The 22,421-nt window shown below is 39.5% G+C and overlaps 1 protein-coding gene across 1 annotated transcript in view; it reads right to left on the bottom strand.

Moving 5' to 3' along the window:
- The window catches only part of hsd17b4 (hydroxysteroid (17-beta) dehydrogenase 4), a 65,008-nt gene that overhangs the window by 5,039 nt on the left and 37,548 nt on the right, over positions 1–22,421 (bottom strand). The window contains exons 12-22 of the mRNA XM_033972979.2: positions 22,014–22,117; positions 12,577–12,689; positions 11,602–11,725; positions 11,398–11,449; positions 10,083–10,154; positions 6,102–6,205; positions 4,913–4,978; positions 4,283–4,352; positions 2,652–2,758; positions 1,884–1,970; positions 1,717–1,803 (exon numbers count right to left, since the gene is read on the bottom strand). Coding sequence (XP_033828870.2) covers positions 1,717–1,803; positions 1,884–1,970; positions 2,652–2,758; positions 4,283–4,352; positions 4,913–4,978; positions 6,102–6,205; positions 10,083–10,154; positions 11,398–11,449; positions 11,602–11,725; positions 12,577–12,689; positions 22,014–22,117 — 986 coding nt within the window. The remainder of the gene's footprint in view (positions 1–1,716; positions 1,804–1,883; positions 1,971–2,651; positions 2,759–4,282; positions 4,353–4,912; positions 4,979–6,101; positions 6,206–10,082; positions 10,155–11,397; positions 11,450–11,601; positions 11,726–12,576; positions 12,690–22,013; positions 22,118–22,421) is intronic.

Below are 22,421 nucleotides of genomic sequence, written 5' to 3' on the forward strand. Positions count from 1 at the left end.
CAGTTTTGTTATTTAAGTAAAAGTACAGATACAGAGGCAAAAAATTACTTAAATACTTTTTTAGGCAATACTTTTACTTAAGTACCTGTTTAAAAATGTACTTTAAGAGTAAAAAAGGATGTTACCACAAACATAGTAAAAATAACCTGGTCCACTCCCGGTCTCTTCCCAGTCCAGTCCTGTTCCACTCAAGTCCTGGTCCGGTCTAGTCCTGCTTTAGTCCTTGAATACAGTGGTGGACGTAAAAGTTACTCAAGTAAAAGTATCACATGAAAAAATCTATTTAAGTAAAAGTATTTAAGCACCCGTTTAAAAATGCACTTTAAGAGCAAAAAGTAAAAGTATTTCACACAAATGTTGTTCCTTTGTTAAAGTGTAAATGTAGTGATATAAATTAAATATTTCATATTTTGGTCAACATTAACTATACAAATCAATTTCTTAATTTTTCTTATGAATTTTGTGTATTTATTTTTGTTTGCTTGAAGCTGAAGCCTGAACTCAAAAAGTTTGATCAGGATGTTACCACAAACATGGTAAAAATAACCCCTCAAATCATATGAAAAGTACTTTTTACTTTTCAGTTCAGTTCAAAGATATAGTGGAGTAGAAAGTAAAAAGTATCGACTGTAAAATGCATTTTAATATTTTTAGGTATCTGTATTTTACTACAGTACACTACTTTACTACTTGTACTCCTTTACCTTCTACTACTGTTTGAATCTGTGGTTATTTTTTTAACTGAAATACACTACCAGTCAAAATATCTTTACTACATTATTCCAAATAGCTTACTTCATATATTTGATGTCTTATGTGTGAATATAAAATGTAGAAAGTTGTAAAAATAATGAAGAAAACATGGGATGAGTGTGTGTCTTTTGACCGGTAGTGTAGTTTTAGGTAAAATTATTGGCACTGTCATGTTTCATCTGGCAAAAAGACAAAAATTATTCAGTAATGACTCAAACTATGAGTAAGAGAGACGTGTTCAGTGACTGGCACAAAAAAACAAAAATAACAAACAGGGACTGGCTTTGTAATAGTCTGCAGTTACATAGTGAAACTTTAAATACCTCAGGAAGTTTTTGTACAGTAGCAGAACACTATGATAATCTGTTCAAAATAAATATTTGTTTGACTTGACTAATGATGGTGTTTTATATTATAGCTTTATAGCTTTAGCTGGTCTCGGTCTTGGGTCCTGGACTCGGTCCGGTCCTGGGTCCTGGTCTAGGGTCTCGGTCTAGGGTCTTGGTCCAGGGTCTTGGTCCAGGGTCTTGGTCCAGGGTCTTGGTCCAGGGTCCTGGTTTAGGGTCCTGGTCTCGTCCCTGGTCTCATCCAGGTTCAGTTCCGTCTTGGTCTAGGTCCAGGTTTCGTCTGAGTCTTATTTCTGGTCTAGTCCCGGTTCAGTCTGGGTTCAGTCCTTGTTCAGTCCTTGTTCAATCCTGGTCTTGTCCCGGTCTGGGTCTAGGGTCCGGGTCTAGGTCTCATCCTGGTCTAGTCCCGGTCTTGTCCTGCTCTCGTCCCGGTCTCGCTGGAGCTTGGATTCAGGCTTAGTTCCTGCTTACTCCCCTTTTTAATGTTGTGTGTCAAGTGAACACATCCCAAAGCCAAATTAAAAGCGTCTGCCAAATAAACTCTGGCTTTTATACAAATCCATTACCGAACAAAGAAACTATATTATGGAAATAGAAAGGTTTGAATTTGAGTTACATTGGGGATACTTTCTGGAGCTTCGTCTGATGCTGGGTGTAAATCCACGTAAGCCCCGGAGAGAACCACAGCGTTGGTCTCTTTCACCTGGGGGGAAAAAAAAAAAATCATTGTTTTGATGTTTATGAATGTTGTTTTTTGTCATTTTTTTGTTTTTTGATACAAACTTTGCACTGCAGATGGATTCTGTTGCCCTCCTTCCACATCTCTGTCTGGAGGGACTGTCCTGGCAGCACTGGCTTCAAGAAACGCACCTGAACAACAAGACAAGATAATATAGAAACATACATATATGTGTTTAGGGCTGGGAGTCTTTGAAACAGAGGCTCATGTAGAACCAAAGTCACTATTTTGGGTTCTCAAGAATACGGATTATTACTTGATGTGGGGATGAACCGTTACAATACTGGCTGACCACTTCTTTATACAGTCTATTAATGCAAGTCAAAATCCTCTTTGGTTTTTTTCTGTAATTAGCCATTTCAAGGGCACTTAGACACTGATGAATGTTTTGGTTCAATATTTGAGGTTTTAGCTTTCAAGCATTTCTTATAAAAGTATCACGTCTCTTATGAACTATTACATCACATCTGAAGACCACTTATACATTATTAAAAAAGAACGAAAATACTTCTAAGATTACGTATTCGTGCATGTGGTCTGATAGGCTTGCTCACTTCAGTAACTCTATTTGACCTAAAATGACTACTTTGTCGAGCATCTGTGTATGTAAATATATGCAATCCCAAGTGGCCATATGTTGAATACAAACAAACGCATCTGAATTTCTGTTCGGTTCATTTTTCCCTTTGTGTGGGAAAAATCCAATGCACTCATGACTCATCTTGGCTTTTAATTCAATTCAAAGAGACCCGGAGGAGCGGTCGCTGACCACATGATTCATGAAAAGGATGAGGTCATACGAATATACGCACCTTGATGGCTTTAAATCTAGCGGGGTCGTTGTCTGCGTACTGCTTTAGGACATGTCTGGCAGCAAATCCAAAAGAGCAGAGACCGTGTAGAATGGGCTGCTTGAAACCTGACCAAAGAACATACTTCAGCACCGCCAAGTGATAAAATATACAAGAGCTCAAAACACCAGACCCAGAATTCCCAACAGAAAGATGAAGAGGGAAAGAAGTGGTTTTCAAAGTTTTCAAAGTGTATATTTTGAAGTAAACTACAATAATCATAGCAATCTTAAAGGCCAGTTTAGTCCTGATATCTAGACTTTACTAGGAAAATATGGACCAGTGGATTCACTCTGCAACTGCATCCAACAGATCAGATGGATGGATCAGTGTGGATGCAAAACAACTTTCTCCAGCTAAACTCAGACAAGACTGAAGTCATAGTCTTTGGCCCACAGAAACATAGAGAAAGTGTCAGCAGTCACCTCCAGTCTCTCTCTCTAAAACCTTCAAATCGGGCTAGAGATCTGGGGGTAATAATGGACTCAGACTTGAACTTTAACAATCACATCAAATCAATAACATCTGCAGCTTTTTACCATCTAAAACATAGCAAAAATCAAAGTTATATGTCAAAACCAGACTTGGAGAGACTTATCCATGCATTTGTCTCCAGTAGGTTAGACTAATGTAACATCCTGCTCACTGGCCTCTCCAAACGAGCCTTAACACAGCTGCAGTACATCCAGAACACTGCTGCTCATCTCCTGTGTAGAACCAGGAAGTACGAGCACATAAGTCCTGTGCTCAGATCTCTGCACTGACTCCTGTGGCTCAAAGAAAAGACTTTAGAGCAGCTCTGCTTGTGAACAAGCCTCTCCATGGACCAGCACCAAAGTACATCTCCAACATGTTAGTGCCATATGTTCAATCTTGCACTCTGAGGACTTCAGGGACCGGCCTCCTGCTGGTGCGCAAAACCAGGACTAAACCAGGACTAAACCAGGACTAAACCAGGACTAAACCAGGACTAAACCAGGACTAAACCAGGACTAAACCAGGACTAAACCAGGACTAAAACAGGACTAAAACAGGACTAAAACAGGACTAAAACAGGACTAAAACAGGACTAAAACAGGACTAAAACAGGACTAAAACAGGACTAAAACAGGAGTAAACATGGGGAATCAGCATTTCAGTTTTATGCAGCTAAACCCTGGAACAATCTTTCTGAAGATGTGAGACAGGCCTCTACAATGTTTAAATTCAGGCTTCAAACAGTTTTGTTTAGCTGTGCATATGAATGAAACATTTTTATTCTGCACTTTTCTCTTTTAAGGTAAATTTTATGATTATTATTTATGTTTTTATTTGTTTGTATTGTGAATTTTTATTCTGTAAAGCACTTTGAATCACTTTCTATATGAATTGTGCTATACAAATAAACTTGCCTTGCTTCCTGTTCTAGTCCTGGTTTAGATCTGGGTTTAGTTCCAATTTTGTGATCTACAAGTGAACACATCCAAAGACTAAAATTAAATAAAAAGCAGTTCCCAAATCAGTACTCGTTAATGTTCAACCCCTTCAAGAACAAATACACTACGGTATAGAGAAAGAAGGTATTTTTAAGTATTTTTGGTAGCATGGCTCACCTCCCATCGCAGCAAAACTTGGGTCTATGTGAAGAGGGTTCCAGTCACCACTTAGACGGTACAAGGCAGCCTAAATCCACAGAGAAGCAAGCGTTGTTTATACATGCATAATTTATAAGTTTACTCACAACACATTAAAATATCATGAAGGTAGAACAAGATGATACTGCTGTTGTGTCTCTTAAGACTCTTTACAATGCCATCCATCCATTTTCTTCTGTTTATGCAGGGCCAGTTTGTGAGGACAGCAGTCTAAGCAGGGAATCCCAGACTTCCCCATCCCAGACACTTCCTCTGTTTTTCCTTTTGGTTTGACAGTGGCTATGTTTACACGCACACCAAAAGTATGATCATAATCTCATTTCTGGAGTTCTCAGAGTAAGGATGAATTGTGAATGTTGTTTTTATTTTAGTCCATTTTCTGGACTAAAAAGTTGGTGGTTGTGCTTTAAACTTTATATTTGCTGTGTCATAGAGTCAGTTTTCCAAATGAGACATACTGTTAAATATTTCATCTGTAATATTTGTGTGTCTTTTAGCTGTAAGCGTTCAGACAGCAGACCCTGTCCAGAGCATCCACCTACAGGTTCTCACAGTGTTATTTTGCGATTCACCCACACAGACACTCACTTGGTCTCTGGTGGTGGAGTCGACCATCACGGCATCTGGAGCGCGTTTGGGTGGAGCCACGGGGGGCTGTGAAGGAGAGGGTGAAGAAACGCATTCAAACCAGAACATGCAGAAAAGGGCTTAAAGAGCATAAACAAACAGTTGTATTTTTGTGGACATGGGATTAGACTTCTAATTATTGTTATAAAACTAAGATTTTATTAGCAGAGCGTATTATAAAACATGTCCAGGAGCTGTAACCTTTGAGAGAACACGAAAAGAAAGGAAAGGCGTTGTTTTTAGTCTAATCATAGCTACAGTGCAATTTAACTGTCTTGACTTGAAATAGAAACTAGTCCATTGGTGCCATAGGCTGTATAAAGAAGTGGACTACATGAGTGTGATGTCACTCACAGCGTTCGGCTCCAGTCAAATGAAGCTCATAGAGGCTAAAAGTTATAGGGACGAATTCGGGACCAAGTTCCATATTTGGAATTCTGACAGCAAGTATCATAGCAACCAAAGAGCCAATCTGGAGCGAGGTTGTTGAAGGTAACGCCTCTTCCTGCCTGCACCGCTGGTTTAGCAGGGACATTGTCAATCAAACATGTTGCTAACGCTAGTTGGAGTGACCTTAGGGAAAGAAGGCGCCTGATTTGTTATTAATGTTCATATATTGATTTCCAGACAAAATAGCAAAATAAAAATGCCAGGTTCATATAGAGCGGGTTAATATGAACATTTTAAGACCAACATGAAGAACCTGACAGAAGAAGTTACAGAGAGGGGTGACATTTTTTCAATAGAAATTGAATTGGAGTCGCCGGAGTGCTAATGCTAACTTCCTATCTGGAAGCTAGGAGGTTAGCTATGTCCATTAATATACAGTATATGGTTGAAACAGAAGCCAGAAAGCATTTTTACCATAGAGCACAATGTAAAAAACTGCTTGTGTTGAGCCGAAAGGGAACCAGGAGATAATTGAACAAATTGTAATTTTAATGCAATTGCAATATATAGAGCAGCCTTAGTACAGGAAGGATTTTTACAAAATAAAACTCCACTGAGTCGGCATAATGTGCTATTTGCAGAGAACGATTTTCCCAGATACTCCATTTAAATTGTAACTTCAATAGAGCTTCATCTTTCAGTCCAGATACAGAACACACTAAGCACTCTCTATGTTATCGTTTGTGAATAACAGACTTACTCTGGCTTTATCCGAGCTCCTCTTCCCTCCGAAGCCTCCAGCTCCGACCACAAAGACGGAATATTGGTTGAAGCAAATGAGCTCATCACCGTTGTACGCATTCACTGCAGGAGAGAAGAGAAATATACAGGTTTTAGCAGATCCTTATGGTTCAGAACATTATAAAATTTATAATAATTTCATATGGTGGTTGGGGGCCTTTAAAATAATCTACACCACATTCCAAATTATTATGCAAATTGTGTTTAAGTCTCATAAAGGTACATTTTTATGTTTACCAGTGAAACTCATGGATGGTATTGTATCTCAGGGCTCTTTGGGTCAATGAAATCAATCTCAGAGACCTGTGCCAATTAGTTTGCCCGGTAAGTCCAATTAAAGGAAGGACGTTCCACATTATTAAGCAGACCACCTTTTTCAAGCAATATGGGAAAGAAAAAGGATCTCTCTAGTGCTGAAAAGTGTGAAATAATTGAATACTTTGAACAAGTTATGAAATCCTTAGATGTTTCACGAAAGCGTGATCATCTTACTGTTAAGAGATTTGTAGCTGATTCAGAGTACACACGGATTTGTGTAGATAATGAGGAAGGTTTCTGCCAGACAAATACATGAGATTAAGAGAGCAGCTGCTAAAATGTCATTACGAAGCAGCAAACAGGTATTTGCTGCTGGTGAGTCTGGAATCCTGTGAACATCAACGTGTAGGATCTTCCAGACACTTGCAGTTATGCATAAACCTTCTATTCGGCCACTCTTAAGCAATGCTCACAAGCAGAAACAGCTCCAGTGGGCCCAGAAATACATGAAGATAAATTTTCAAACAGTCTTGTTCACTGATGAGTGCTGTGCAACCCTGGATGGTCCAGATGGATGGAGTGGTGGATAGTTGGTGGACAACCACCATGTCCCAACGAGGCTGTGAAGTCACCAAGGAGGTGGCGGAGTCATGTTTTGGGCCGGAATCATGAGGAGAGAGCTGGCCGGCCCCTTTAGGGTCCCTGAAGGTGTGAAAATGACCTCTGTAAAGTATGTGGAGTTTCTGACTGACCACGTGCAAAAAGAAGAACCGTGCTGCTTTCCGTAGGAAAATCATCTTCATGCCTGACAATCCACCATCTCATGCTGCAAGGACCACCTCTGCATCATTGGCTGCTCTGGGCATAAAAGAAGAGAAACTCATGGTGTGGCTCATCCTCCCCTGACCTCAACCCTATTGAGAACCTTTGGAGCATCCTCAAGTGAAAGATCTATGAGGGCGGGAGGCAGTTCACATCCAAACACCAGCTCTGGGAGGCTATTCTGACATCCTGCAAAGAAATTCAAGCAAAAGCTCTCCTCAAACTCACAAGTTCAATGGATGGATTGTGAAGCTCCTCTCAAATAAGGGGTCCTATGTATGTAAAATGTAACTTGACCTGTTAAGATGTTTAGATTTCAGTAATATGCTAATGCTTCTAATTGAAAAATAAACAAATTATCCTTTTCAGTTCATTTGGAACAGTGCATTTTAACTTTTTATTTTTCATTGAGAGATTTGTTCAATGACATTTGAATTGTACTCTAAAGGCTGATGACTTAAAAATTATGATGACTGTCATTTATATTGATAATTTGGCAAAATCAGAGAAAAATATACATCATAATTTCAACGCAGTGTATACTACAGTCAGTGAGAATTCCAATGGCTAACTGCAGTGCTTTAATACCATGGAAGTATAATAAAATCTGGAAGGTGAACACAAGATGGGGTACTACTGTTTTCTATTCTTTTCTGCATTACTTCCTCAATACGGAATAGCACTTCCCACCATGTGACGTCAGAATCAGATTGATAGCTGCTAGAGCGGAGCTAGTACAGGCTTAGTGCAGAGCTTGGGTAAATCTTACAAAGCTAACTTGTAGGCGTTTTGAGGATGCTCTGCCAGAACACGGGCAGTTTGAATTCACAAAAAATGCATTGTGCTCTATTTGGGAATTCTTTCTGGGCTCAAGCTCCCAAGAACCACTAGCCGATTTTGCCCCAAAACAGAGGGGAAGTGTCTTATCCAGTTTTATTATAGATCCATGGTTAATTCTGCATAACGCACAAGTAGTCCGGCCACAGTTAAATCACATACTATATCACTGCTCTGCTCCATCACCATGACATCACCAGAGCAAAGGATAAACAAACGCTCTGCTGCTCTAAGTAGAATGTAGAGACCAGCTTCATTCAAAACACAGAAATAACTAAATACTTGACACATTTACAGACGGCGAACAGACTTTTCACATTCACAGGTGAGACATTTTTTGTCATGGTAACTGCGCATTAAACAATTTGTAGTGTCTTACAGTCCATGCATGTCTGTGTGTTTGAATAACTCCACAAATTTTGAGACTGTAGTTAAAAATATACAAGTACACATTTCTTGACTTTGAGCCTGTTTTTGTTTTATGTAGATAGGCCCTTCATTTAAAATTATCAAATACTTCACCATAAATCCAATTAAAAATCACAGAATCCTGAACTGCCCTCCACCATTTCAATAATAAAGTTGTATTATGTAATTTTTCAGGTAGATAAAAACATGTGGTTGTATGCATGGAGATCTTAAATGCCATCCTGTGGTAAAGCGATGCAAATCTCGGTGGTAAAATCTCCCCCAGAAAAGTTACATAGTGCACCTTTAAAGTATGGGCAGTTTAGAATGTTACCTCCTCTGTGTAAGCATGATTGACAGCTGAGGAATCGAGGAGTCTAAAGCAGCGTTTTTCAACCACTGTGCCGCGGCACACTAGTGTGTCATGAGATATTGTCTGGTGTTCCATAGGAAATTATTCAATTTCAACTTCTTGGTCAAAAAAATATTTTTTGAAAACAAATCAATTATTATCTGCAAATAATGTGCCGAGGTTAAGTGTCTGTGCTGTCCAATGATCGGCAGAGTAACCATGTCATATTCTTCCATATCTGTAGGTGGTGGCCATGAGGCCCTCGTAGCCAAGACTTTACCAGCAGACCTAGTTCCTGTGTTGGATGATGTTGTGCACATGGTAAACTTTGTAAAGTCACGACCCGTGAAAAGTCGCATATTTGCATCTTTTGTGAGGAAATGGGAGCGGAGCATCAAGCCTTGCTGTTTCATACAGAGGTCCGGTGGTTGTTGCGCAGCAAGTTCTTGGCCCGTGTGTATGAGCTGTGGGAGGAACTTAAAGTGTTTCTGACAAATGAGAGGTTCGATTGCTCAAAGCTGCTTGCAAGTGATGAGTGGTGTGCAAGGCTGGCTACCAGGAAGACATTTTTCATCATCTGAATGAACTGATCACACAAATGCAAAGCCGAAATTAAAACCTGCTTACAAGTACAGATAAAATAAATGGATTCAGTTCAAAGGTGCAACTCTGGCAACAACATGTGGAAAGTGGCAATCTTGAAGTGTTTACACTCACCAAGCAATGACAATTTGTTGTTATTTTTCTTCACCCTGAATGCGTTGACTGGGTTAGGGACCCATATAGCTCAGCATCAGTTGGTGGAAAGGGCATGACTTTACAGGAGCAGGAGGAACTAAGTGAACTGAGACAAAACCGTGGTCTAGAGCTAAGCTTTGCTGATTTACCTTTGGACAGTTTTTGTTTGGCTATTGCCGAGGAGTTCCCCATTCTGGCAAACAAAGCTATTTTGACATTGCTCCCATTTTCCACGACATATCTGTGTGAGATGAGCTTTTCAAGTCTAACTGCTATAAAATCTAGGCCCAAGATTTCACACTGAGTGAGTAGAAATATTTTATTTTAAAATACTTTTTATTTGTGTTTATTTGATTCCTATTCAAGACACTTTGATGAGAACAACTTCATTTTGTGTATATAGGCTACAGAGTTAATTTTTTTTACATTTTCTGCTGGTGGTGTGCCTCATGATTTTTTGAATGAAAAAACTACTGGTCTAGAGGAGGAAAGGAAACAGAAATGAAACGCAGTCAGAAAACTCACCATCCAATAGAATCACAGCACCAGATCCTTTGTCCAAAACATCAGCTACAGTTGCGTCAATGGTCAACGTCCCTGTGAAACAGAGTCCACCATCAGAGTCCACCTTCAAGGCACTCAAAGAGCTTTACATCAAGGAACTCACCCCGTCACACCCCGTCACACCCCACTCACCCCGTCACCCCCCCCCCCCCCCCCCCCCCCCCCACACATATATATATATATATATATATATATATATATATACACATAATATTAAGGGATTATAATTTGTTTACACACCAAAATTACCAAACTCTGGGCTTTCTGACTATAGCATTTAATGTAGGTTACTGTGTTAAGACCTGGGACGGAGCAAACATACTGTAAGAGGAGTCAAAAAGGTTAAGGAATGGTAAATGCTAAATGCTAAACTGGGCAGTGCCTGGAGGACTAAAGAGAAGAGTGAGGGGGGAGGAGGGGGCGGGTTTGAGTGTATAAGGAAAAGTATAATTGGTCCACACTTCAGCTCTACCCTTGTAGTCTTTTGTGATGTCACCATCTACTCTAAAATGCAGAGGGCACTGAAGGCAGCACAAACTCTATGACTAGTAAAAATAGATAAAGCTATGAAAACACCATGTACACAGTTTAGGAGCGAAAGAAAGACTTAATGTCTAGTTCCACTTTAAATACTTTTATTTTTAAGTTAGTGCTCATTTAAAATTTCAAAACAAACAACTGCAGGTGGACCTTTACAGTATGAGACCTGTCACGCCACAAAATAAGGCTAATTACTTAAAGCTCGTATTTTACACAAAACGGACTCTTGTGAGCTTTACAATGTTGTAACTTCCTCAAAAACATACCTGGAGTTGTGTTTTGTTTCATTCACACATGTCTGCATAACCCTTTATTATTATTCTGTCTACATCTCCAAAGCTCAAAATACTCCACCTTGTGATGTCATGAAACAGTAGTTTTCAAGTTAACAGCTCCTTTTACCTTTAGTTCAGTAGAGTTTGGCAATTTAAGGGCTGAAATCATCCAAATTATTGTCATAAAGGTGTATGGAGAAACAAAACACAACTCCAGGTGTGTGTGTGATGAGGAAATAACATTATAACATAGATCTGAAAATATCATAATATGGGCCCTTTAAGTTGAAATTACATAAAAGTGAACCAGCCTCTAATACACTGTACTTTCAAGCTTCAAAATGGCTTCCCAGAGATATTAAGAGAAAGTAATTGGATTCTTTGGTGTCTATTGAACTTTGGCTGGTCCCAGTAGTAACAAAGACCCAAATGAATCGAGAGTTAAAAAGAGACGAGAATACCTGATGTTGGCAGCGGTTTAAACAGCTCCAAGTACTGCTCTCCATGTAATACCTGCCCAAAAGAACCACACATTTGAGTTAGACTTTATAATAACTACACCATGATTAGCCTTAGTAAAGTAATGCGTTCATTCAAACTGATTTTGATTTGATTGCGATTAATCTTGCCGCCATTTTTCATAAAGTTCATAAAATGTGACTTACCTGTGTTAGGTCAATGTTTAGTCCAGGCACTGACATTAAGCCTCCTCTCATCAAGGCGTCTTGGGACACAATGACTCCGAACGTGGGGAGGCAGCTAAACTCCGGGTGATTCTCATACAAAAACCTGCAGAGAAACGTAACCTTCCGTGAACTGTGAAAAGGTCCAGCTTTGATAGAGCCGCTGACCAGATGAAGTCTAGTAGTAAAAATAGCAGCACAGATGGCGACACACATCTTTTGTGTGTAAAGTTGGAGCACTCCACAATGTTTCATCCCCTCAGCAGATCAAGTCAAAACCACAGCTATTATCATTTACAGTTAAATTTCACACTCTTTGCTTTTGAGCAGCCCAAGGGGAGTTTGTACCGTAGATTGTATAAAGAGGTGGACTAAGTAAGTGTGACGTCACCCATAGTCTTCAGCTCTAGTGAAATGAAGCATATCAAGGCTATCACTTTTAGGGGTGAATTTGGGGGCAAGTTCCATATTTAGAATACTGGCCGCGAGTATTATAGCAACCAAAAAGCCAATCTGGAGTGAGGCTGTTGAAGGTAACGCCTCTTCCCACCCGCACCGCTGGTTTAGCAAGGGGCGTGCATTTAGAAATGCTGTCAATCAAACCTGTTGCTAATGCTAACAGGAGCAAACTTGGGGAAAGAAGGCTCCTGATATGTCTGTTATTAATGTTCATATCTTGATTTACATACACAATAGCAAAATAAACATACCAGGATCATGTAGAGCGGGTTAATACAAACATTTTAAGACCAAAATAACAAGCCTGAGAGCCGCAGTTACAGAGAGAGGGGTGAAGGTTTTCTAATGTGAAGTGAATAGTGAATTGTGAGTCGATGGAGCCAGAAGCACACCTATAATCACTTCCCATTTGGAACGCAGCACCTAGCAGGTTAGCGATGTCCATTTATATTCACAGTCTATGCTTTGTATTGATAAATGGGTGCGTGTTCTTTTTACCTGAGAGAGTCGGGGTCTTTGGTTGACATGCCCACCCCCAGAGCGTACAGGATGCACTGCATGTGGCTGTAGGTAAACTGGGACTGAGCCAGTTTATGTCCCACTGCGGGATTCTGGGAGAGAGAAGAGGGAGTTAGATAACAGATTTTGAAGCTCGATATATCGCTACAGAGAAATATAGTGATAAACTATAATATTGGTGGGTTTCAGATGACATCACAACAATCTATAGAACGATGATGTTTAAAGGGCCCATGTTACGCCACTTTCTGATCTATGTTATAATGTTGTTTCCTGATCACAAACAGACCTGGAGTTGTGTTTTGTTTCAGGCTTTCAGGCTGTTTCAGAGTTCTTCTCTCAAATAGAAAACACACCGTGTGATGTCAAGTGGTAATACAGGAAGTGCTTCACTGTTTTTAAACTCCATACACCTTCACTAGAATCATCTGGATAATTTCAGCCCTGGAATGGCCAACCGCTACTGAACTAAAGGCAAAAAGGTAACCGTTGACTTGAAAACTACGGCTACATAACGTCTCAAGTTGGAAGAGAGTATTTTGAGCTTTGGAGATATAGACAAATAATAAACGTGTGAATGAAACAAAACACAACTCTGGGTATGTTTTTGAGGAGGTAACAACAATATAACATGGTTTAAATCTCACAAGAGTCCATTTCAAGTAATATGGGACCTTTAAACAGACGGGGGTGACTAAAATGCCTTTTAACAATCATTAAAAGGCATTCTGAGGTGCAAAAACCTTATTACTGTACATAAAAAATATCAAAAACCTCTCCACTATTGTACCAACTTTGATTTATTTAAGTTGATGTAGTGATTATCGTAACAGGCCTGGAGTTAGATATGAAAAATGATACTACCTATGTTACTATTACTATCCATTGATTTCATTCTCAGCATAGCACTATGGTCCTTGCATTGTTTGTTTTGCTGTAGAGGACAGAAAGAGTTCCTGTTTTGTATGAAAGGTGAATAAATATTACAATTGCAAAATCATATTCCTGAGAGACTTTTTTTAAGGAAAACCAAACAAATATTAAACTTGAACATAAATTTTTAATGAATTGATATCAAAATGATTTTTTACTTGTGTCTGCTCTATAGTTATAATCTATGACACCCGTGGATCATTATGTTATAATTTGTAGATTTTAAATCGCAATATTCACCTAAAACGACTCAATTAAAGAAACAAGTCCGCTGACTTCTGTGTTAGAAAACTGCGGTGCCCAGTGGGAGCTGACGTCATCACAACAAAGACTCGTATAGCTGTCGGCGCCCCCTTTGGACAGCTGCACATCACACTAGTGAGCAGTGGATTTTTTTTTCATTTGCACCAAAAAACAAAAATAAAAAAAACACAATGCTGCAGAATGATATGAGTATCACCGATTAAGAAAATAAAATTTTACAATGAACATCACCTTGGGCGTTTACCGGCAAAATGGCATCTTGCTCACTTTTTTAAGCAAAGTGATGTCTAGCAGGTTAGCACCTTTAATATTTTATTTTTCCACTAATCTCTGTTACTAACCTTTGTTTTTTTTTAAATATTGACATTTCAAATCTTGCCAAGAGACTAAAGTTGGTTCATGATTAGTTCAACAGCAGGCATATTTAATTATGTATAAATGTGTGAATTTGTGTAAAGCACTATTGGATTGGACACTGCACTTAATCAAAGAAACTGATAAATAAACAACTCATTATTTAGACAGTCCAGATGCCTAAAAATTGAGACCCGACACAATTGGAAAATGGTTCACCTAGAAATCATACAGTGGGAGCTTTTGATTTATTCAGTCAAATTAAAATAGCCTCTAGACTTTGACGACTCATGGCATTTAGAATCAGCATTTTGGCGAACTGCTCCGGGGACCCCAGATTTCCAAATAAACAACACATTTTAAGCAGGTCTCACAAACAGCCGCCTCCCATCCCAGCCTGACCAGACAGTGTGATTTGTGCTGGCAGTGCTGTTATCGATTAGGACTAAATAACTCCGGTGAAATGTTGAATTAACCAGCAATTAACAGAGCTTGTGACTTTTGAAGCAGCGAGGCGCCATTGGAAGTGGTTAAAGACACTGTTAAAGACAAATTTCTCTATTAATTGCTTAAAAGTCCTATATTACGCAAAGCTGACTCATGTGAGCTTTAAGACATGTCATAATGCTCTTACCTCCTCAAAAACATTCTCGGAGTTGTGTTCTGTTTCATTCACACATGTTTGAGTAACCATTTATCTGTCTGTCTCCAAAGCTCAAAATGCTGTGTTCCACCTTGTGATGTCATGAAGCAGTAGTATTCAAGTTAACAACATTTACCTTTTTTGTCATCACTGCGGTGTATGTACCCCCCTAGTGAGTGTGGGCCTGTCACGGTAACATAAGTGAACTGAAGTCCGATATATTGCCAAAATATGTATAGACGATAAACGAGAATATCGAAACTAAAACATAAAACAGAATTATCCCTAAAAAGTATTCCAAATGTCCAATATTGTAAAAAAAAAAAAAAAACATGAGCTGCAATAATTACATAACAGAATGAAACAATTACAGCCAGTTTATCTCTATAATGAGTCACAGAAGTTCATAATATAACCTTCTAAAGCTCAAATCCCATCGTAGAACAAAAAGTAAAAAAAAAAAAATCCCTCTAGTACACACGATAAATATTGATCCCAAAAATTATTGACCCATCTGTCCTGTATTGAACAATGAGTCGATATCATAGACTGTATATTCAAATGGACATAGCTAACCTGCTTCATCAACTCTGGCTCCAATTCACTTCACAAAAGGCCCCTCTCTGTTACTGCTGCTGTTATGCTCGTCATTTTGGTCTTAAAATGTTTGTATTAACCCACTCTACATGATCCTGGTATTTTTATTTAGTTATTGTGTCCATAATTCAAGATATGAACATTAATAACAGACAAATCAGGCGCCTTCTTTCTCCGAGGTCGCTCCTCCTAGTGTTAGCAACAGATTTGATTGACAGCGTTGCTAAGTGCCCACTCCCTCTCTAAACCAGCGGGCGGTAAAGGGCATTACTTTCCACAGCTTTGCTCCAGATTGGCTCTTTGGTTGCTATGACACTTGAGGTGAGAATTCCAAATATGGATCTCGGCTCCAAATTCACCTCTATCACCTCTACTTTTAACCTTGATGAGCTTCATTTGACTGGAGCCAAACGCTATGGGTGACGTTACACTCACTTAGTTCATTTCTTTATACAGTCTATGGTCAATGTAGTATTTATCGTGACAGGCCTATGTGAGTGTTCTTTACCTGCCTTGCAATCTGCTCACACAGATCTGGTGGAGATTTCAACCAGGGCAGCATGAAAATTATTCTCCTCATTTTTCCCATCATGTTCACTTTGCCACCAGAGAAGAGAACTCTTTAGACAAAACCTACACATTTAGAGCAGCCCCCCACCCCCACACTGGCTCATCAGATCACATATTTGTTATGCTAATTCCTACAACAAGCCTCTGTTGCTCTAGGAAAAATTGACAATGAAGCAGGTGAGAGTGTGGTTTGAGGGGGCCATGGAGGCACTACAGGACTGTTTTGAACCCACAGACTGGAGCTTGTTCAAAAAGGCCTCAGCATAGGATGGTCAAATCAATATCGCTGAGTTTTGCTATGTCTGTGTCAGACTACATCAACAAAAGAACTGAGGACATCAGTGTCACAAAGTATTACTACATGGGCCAACAAAAAGCCCTAGATGACCAAGGAGGTAAAAACAACACTGAAGACATTTAATTTCAAGTCTGATGAGGAGGAGGTATTGAGGACTTCCCATAGGCTGTATAAAGAAGCAGACTAAGCGTTCGGCTCCAGTCAAATGAAGCTCATTGAGGCTAGCAGTTATAGGGCCAAGTTCCACATTTGGATTTCCGAACGCAAGTATCATAGCAACCAAAGAGCCAATCCGGAGTGAGGCTGTTGCTGAAGGTAACGCCCCTTCCCGCCTGCGCCGTTGGTTTAGCAAGGAGGCGGCTCTTAATCACACTGTCAATTAAAGCTGATGCCAACGCTAGCGGGAGTGATCGCGGAGAAAGAAGGCAGCTGATTTGCCTCTTATTAATGTTCATATATTGAGTTACAAACACAATAGTGAAATAAAAACACCAGGTTCACGTGGAGCAGGTTAATACGAATAGACTTGGAGCCAGAGTCAATGGAGCCGTAAACGTGCCCATGACCATTTCCTATTTTGAACACGATGGCTAGCAGGTTAGCTATGTCTATTTAAATATACAGTCTATGGGATTTCCAGAGCAGATTTGAACTACGTCATCAGACTTTCTAAACATACCCAAAGTCACAAAGTTCAGGACTTCTTCAATGACACTTCAAAGACCCAGAACATGTGGAAAGAAGAACAGGCCATCACAAACTACTAGATGGCCGCTCTTGCATGTGAGGATGACACCAACTTACTGAATGTACTGAGCAACTTTTTCGTGGGGTTTGATGCACTAAACAACACTCCTGCTTAGAAACCTGTTCCCCAAGAGGATGGCAATTTACTCTGTTTGTCCTCTGAAGATGTGCGGAGAACCCTGAGGAGAGTTAACACCCAGAAGGCCTCGGGTCCCGACATTATCCCCAGAGGGTGCTTAGGGAATGTGCAGATGAGCTAGCTTGTGTTCTAATTGTTTGTTTTTTTTCTTACTGAGCCAAGCCATAGTTTCATCCTACTTTAAAACTGATTCATTCATTCAAGTGCCAAAGAAACCTCAAATCACCTTACTCAACAATTACCAGCCAGACCCATTCACTCCCATTATAATGACGTGCTTTGAAAGGCTGCTAAAGGACCACATCATTTCCAAACTCCTGCCCACATTTGACGCGTTCCAGATTGCCTACTGGCCAAACCGCTCAGGTGAGGACACCATCTTTTTTGCTCTACACCTGAGCCTCACACATCTGGAGAACACCACTCATGTGCGTATGCTGTTCCTGGAGTTCAGAGTTCAATACTATCATCCCACAGCATCTGGTGGACAAACTGGGACCCATAGACTTCAGCACTTCTGAGTAACTGGCAACTGGACTTCCTCACAAACCGAACTCAGTCAGTGCGAGTCCACAAGAACACCTCCAGTGTCACCTCTCTCAGCATGGGCTCTCCTCAGGGCTGCGTCCTGAGGCCCCTGCTGTTCACATTGATGACACATGACTGTGTCCCCAGGTCTGTTACAAACACACACACCTCTTACAGAGAGGAGGTGCTGTGACAACGACCTGATCCTGAACGTCACCAAGTGGTCACCGTGGACTCCTCTTCTCATCAACAACTCCTTTTTGGGGCTGCTGGCCTTCTGTATACTTTGTGTCTTTTTATTTTGTCACTCGATTCTGTTTGTAGGCTGTGTGACTTGTGTTTTGTTTTCACTGCCGACCTGCCTAGTTTTAGTTTTTATCCCAGAGCTGTCAGAGCTGAACTCCCTTTAAATATATCAACACTTTACGAAGCTCTGCTGCACTATTTATCTGAATTTTTAATCTTAACGACTAAACACTTTATATATTATTCTGCAGCTGATTTTTTATTCTGCGTGGAGCACATCTGCAATGAAATCTCATTCTGTGCATACTTGTGCATCTGAATGACAATACAATCTGTCTAAGTCCAAGTACTACTTCATCTATCTCTTGGATTTATTCAAGTACATATATTTTTGTTGCTAAAAGGTACCTTGGAAAAACATGCATTCTTACAGTGAGTGGGGTCACCTTTCCACAGATTTAACTTGATCTGGTAGGGTCATCTGTCACTTGTCTCCATGGAGATAAACAAGTTTAACACACAGACAAAACACAGAGTATAAACGTTTAAGACAAGCAGGTAGAGTGTGCCTTTAAATGCATGTTCTAGCTGTAATTAAACTTGAATAATTAGATTTGCCCATTTAAAAAGCAAACTGATGTGAAAAGGGGGCAAATATACTGTGTTCATACTCTAGTATTTGATTCATCATATCCCCAGATGGAGGGCAGTGACCAGTCTAACTCGATGAGAAAGATACAATTTGTCTTTTAGAGTGCGGTTCATGCGTTCCGCCCAACCTTAACTTTGAGGATGATACACAGAACCAAATTTATGACACAGGCCTAGCATTTTTTGTCAACCTTTTGAAGAGCATGGTAGTTGAAATGTGCACCATTATCAGACCTAATCAGAGCTGGAAAGCCATGAGTACGAATATAATGATTAATAATAATAATATATTCATATGTAACAGTCTGTCAGTTGTCAGATGGTCTATCGTGACACTTATTTGTCCTGTTGGTTACATATTTGTTACATATTTGTCATATCTGTGCCAGTCCAAACACTGAGCTCGTACACAATCAACAACCTGCCAGTGTCTATCAGCTCTACTGAATGTTACGTCCTTCAGGGGAATTGTCTAAACATAAAAACATATGCATTCTGACTGTGTACAATTCTACAATAGAATGTGTGCCTCCACCCCCTTTTTAAACTTGCACAAAGAAATAGAGATGTTACATGAACAGTCAAACAGGCCATTAAATGCAGTTGAGTCAGGCTTTTTCTGCCGGTGATAGTCACAACGTTGAAAGTGGAAAAAAACTTTTAGAATAATTTCTTTGGCACTTCAGAGCCATTCTCAAATACAAAAATTCTGAAGAACTTATTTTTACAAGCAACTTCCTTATTTAGTTCTATAAATGGGTGAATATAATTGTCTGCTGAATGCAACGCTCCACTATGGTAGAGATGAGGAACAAACAAACATCTAAAAACACTGGAGGATTCAATCTGTTAGCACTGGTAAGTTTATGCTATAGGCAAATGTATCAGGGAAACGGTTCAATCACTAAAGATAAAAAAATCTACTAAAGGTTTTTACTATTTCCAACATTTGTAATCATAGTTATACAGAGAGTTAACCTGTTTTGTGTGTTAAAGGTACACTATGTAACTTTTGTGGTTAACAGTCCACCCCCTACTTGTCTCCATGGAAATGCCATTGCTTTGTCTAGAATCTCACATAGTATGGCATTGAACTCATCTCTTTCCATAGAGACAAGCAGGTGACTCCACCCACCAAGCCAAGTTACAGGTCAACTCTGCGGAGAGGCGTCCCCACTCAAAGTAAGAATGCATGTTTTTCAAGGTTTTTGGTGTTGCTGCACAGGTCCCGACTAGAATCAGTATGACTACTTTATGAACGGCCTCCTGCTGGTGCCCAGAGTCAGGACTAAACCAGGACTAAACCAGGACTAAACCAGGACTAAACCAGGACTAAACCAGGACTAAACCAGGACTAAACATGGAGAATCAGTGCTGCAGTTTTATGCAGCTAAATCCTGGAACAGTCTTCCTGAAGATGTGAGAGAAGCCTCTACTTTGACAATGTTTAAATCCAGACTACAAACGGTTCTGTTTAGCTGTGCATAAGACTGAAAGGTTTTTATACTGCACTCTTCTCTTTTAATGTTAATTTTATGATTCTCCTTTATGTTTTGATTTGTTTGTATTGTGATTTTAATGTCTTTTTTATTCTGTAAAGCACTTTGAATTACTTTGTGAACAAATTGCGCTATACAAATAAACTTGCCTTGTCTAAAGTTTTGTGGAAATTTGTTTAATGCCCATCTAACAGTAAATGACTATTCTCTCTCTAGTCTATCAAGTTTCAATCAAATTTGTATAATGCCAATCTGTTCTTGTATTTACTTAGGCTTTTGCAGTAACGCTGTTTTGTGGATTATTGTTTGGGAATACACTGCAGGATAATGCAGTGATTCACCTCTATCTCTCAGCTGAAGATCTGGGGAGGCCGGCCTCTAGAGACACATGTTAATTAAAACTGCATTTAAATTCAGCATAGAAAAAAATCCTGATTTCAAAGCCACTCCAAAATGAAAGGGGTCAAGATCTCAGAAAACAAAGAAAACAAAGAAACTGCACAAGCTTTGTGTCCATATGTTGTGTTGTTCTTATAAAGCTCTTCTGTTGAGTTCAGAAATAAAATATATATGATACCAGAGAAGAAGAATTGGACACACCATTTCATTCAATGGTAGATGGTAAACAGTCCCTGGTTCCAAATTGGCCCCTATAACTGCCAGCCTCGATGAGCTTCATAGTTTAAAGGGGTTTAGACTCCAGGAATGTCTGTCTTTAATTAACCTTGTCACAATTCTCAATTTTCAAACTTAAAATTATAATTGAAAAACCTTGAAAAGGAAAAAGCTTAAATTAACTGTGCACAGCAAGTGATTTGTGTGAGTTCATTCATTTCTGCATTTTCATAAAAAAAAAAACTTACAGACTAGTCTCATTCTGGTTCTGATGCAGATAAAGACCTTTTTGAAACATGTAAGAAAATAATACCTAAAAAATACCTAAACTAATTGACTAACTATACTATAAATCCTTATAATCGTAATTTTAAAAAATACTCAACAAATATAAATTTTGGTTGACTATGAATGCTTAAGGACTAAAGGCTCTACAGCTCTACACCCCAAAGTCTCTACAAAGCTCGGCACAAGCTCAGTCAGATGAGGACGCAGCAGCCATGTTTGTCCAGAGGGAACAATGTGATCTGCTCAAATCTCCGGTCCAGACAGAAACTCATACGCTGCTTACAGTTATTACAGGGGCAGGCTGTGAAAAACTCAGCTCTACACAAAGGATTCGATGTTCTTTCACATTTTAAAGAGAGAAAGCGACATAACTGGCAACGTGAAAGAGTTTCTTACTTGGGAATTTGCTGAAAAGAATATGGCAGGTGGCAGAAAACACCCAGTTGCACCTTGTGATGTCATGTGGTAATACAGAAAATGCTCCAGTGTGTTTTTAAAACTCCATACACCTTCACTAGAATCATTTGCCAATGTCTACTGAAATAAAGGTAAAAAATAGCTGTTAACTTGAAAACTACCACACAGTATAACAGAATGTTTGGAGCTTTGGGGATGTAGAGAGACAGACAATACAGGGTTACTCAAACATGTGTTAATAAAGCAAAACACAACTCCAGGTATGTTTTTGAGGAGATAATATTACAACATGTCACCAGAAAAGTTTCTTAGTGCACCTTTAAATAATACATGTGTGGGCTATATTGCTGGGTTTTCGATGACACCACCACATTCTATAGGTCAACAATGTTAAAACAAATGGGGGGAAGCTAAAATGAATATTGTTAAAAAGAAGATTTTCTTTGTAATACAGTGAGTTCTTGGGTCTAGTCACTAATAGAAAATGATCAGGTTCAACATTTGTGATTTAACTTTTGGATATTTCATGTCAAAGTACAATGTAATCGGGGAAATCTGGCTCTTGTGGCCCACCTGAGAGTATGACATCACATTCTAGGATCTGAAAAAACACCAATTTGTACTCACATTATTGACCTCTGAAGCTGAGGACACAGAGGACGCGGGATGGGCTCCAACCTCTGCTCCAGACTGCACTTGAGAAAGCACATTCACCAACGACTGAACCGACTCTGCAGACAGGAGGAAAAGAAGAGAAGATGAGGATTAGCCAATCAGACAGACAAGATGCTGTCACAACAATACAGGGAAACCGAGGTGATGACTGCCATTAGTAACACAGTGAAGAGTGTGTGCTGGGGTCACAATCATGGAGGTAGTATTGAACTGACATCACGCTGGAGGTTCATCAGTTACCACAGTGACAAATTGCACACATTCGCAAACACTGATAAGTGTTTGGATCATCTGGAACCTAAAGGAAAAAAATCCAAAATGGACTAAAACAGCACGTTTTCAAATTTGTATCTCGAAGCT

Source organism: Periophthalmus magnuspinnatus, chromosome 9 (genome assembly GCF_009829125.3).
Source record: "Periophthalmus magnuspinnatus isolate fPerMag1 chromosome 9, fPerMag1.2.pri, whole genome shotgun sequence".
Lineage (NCBI taxonomy): Eukaryota > Metazoa > Chordata > Actinopteri > Gobiiformes > Gobiidae > Periophthalmus > Periophthalmus magnuspinnatus.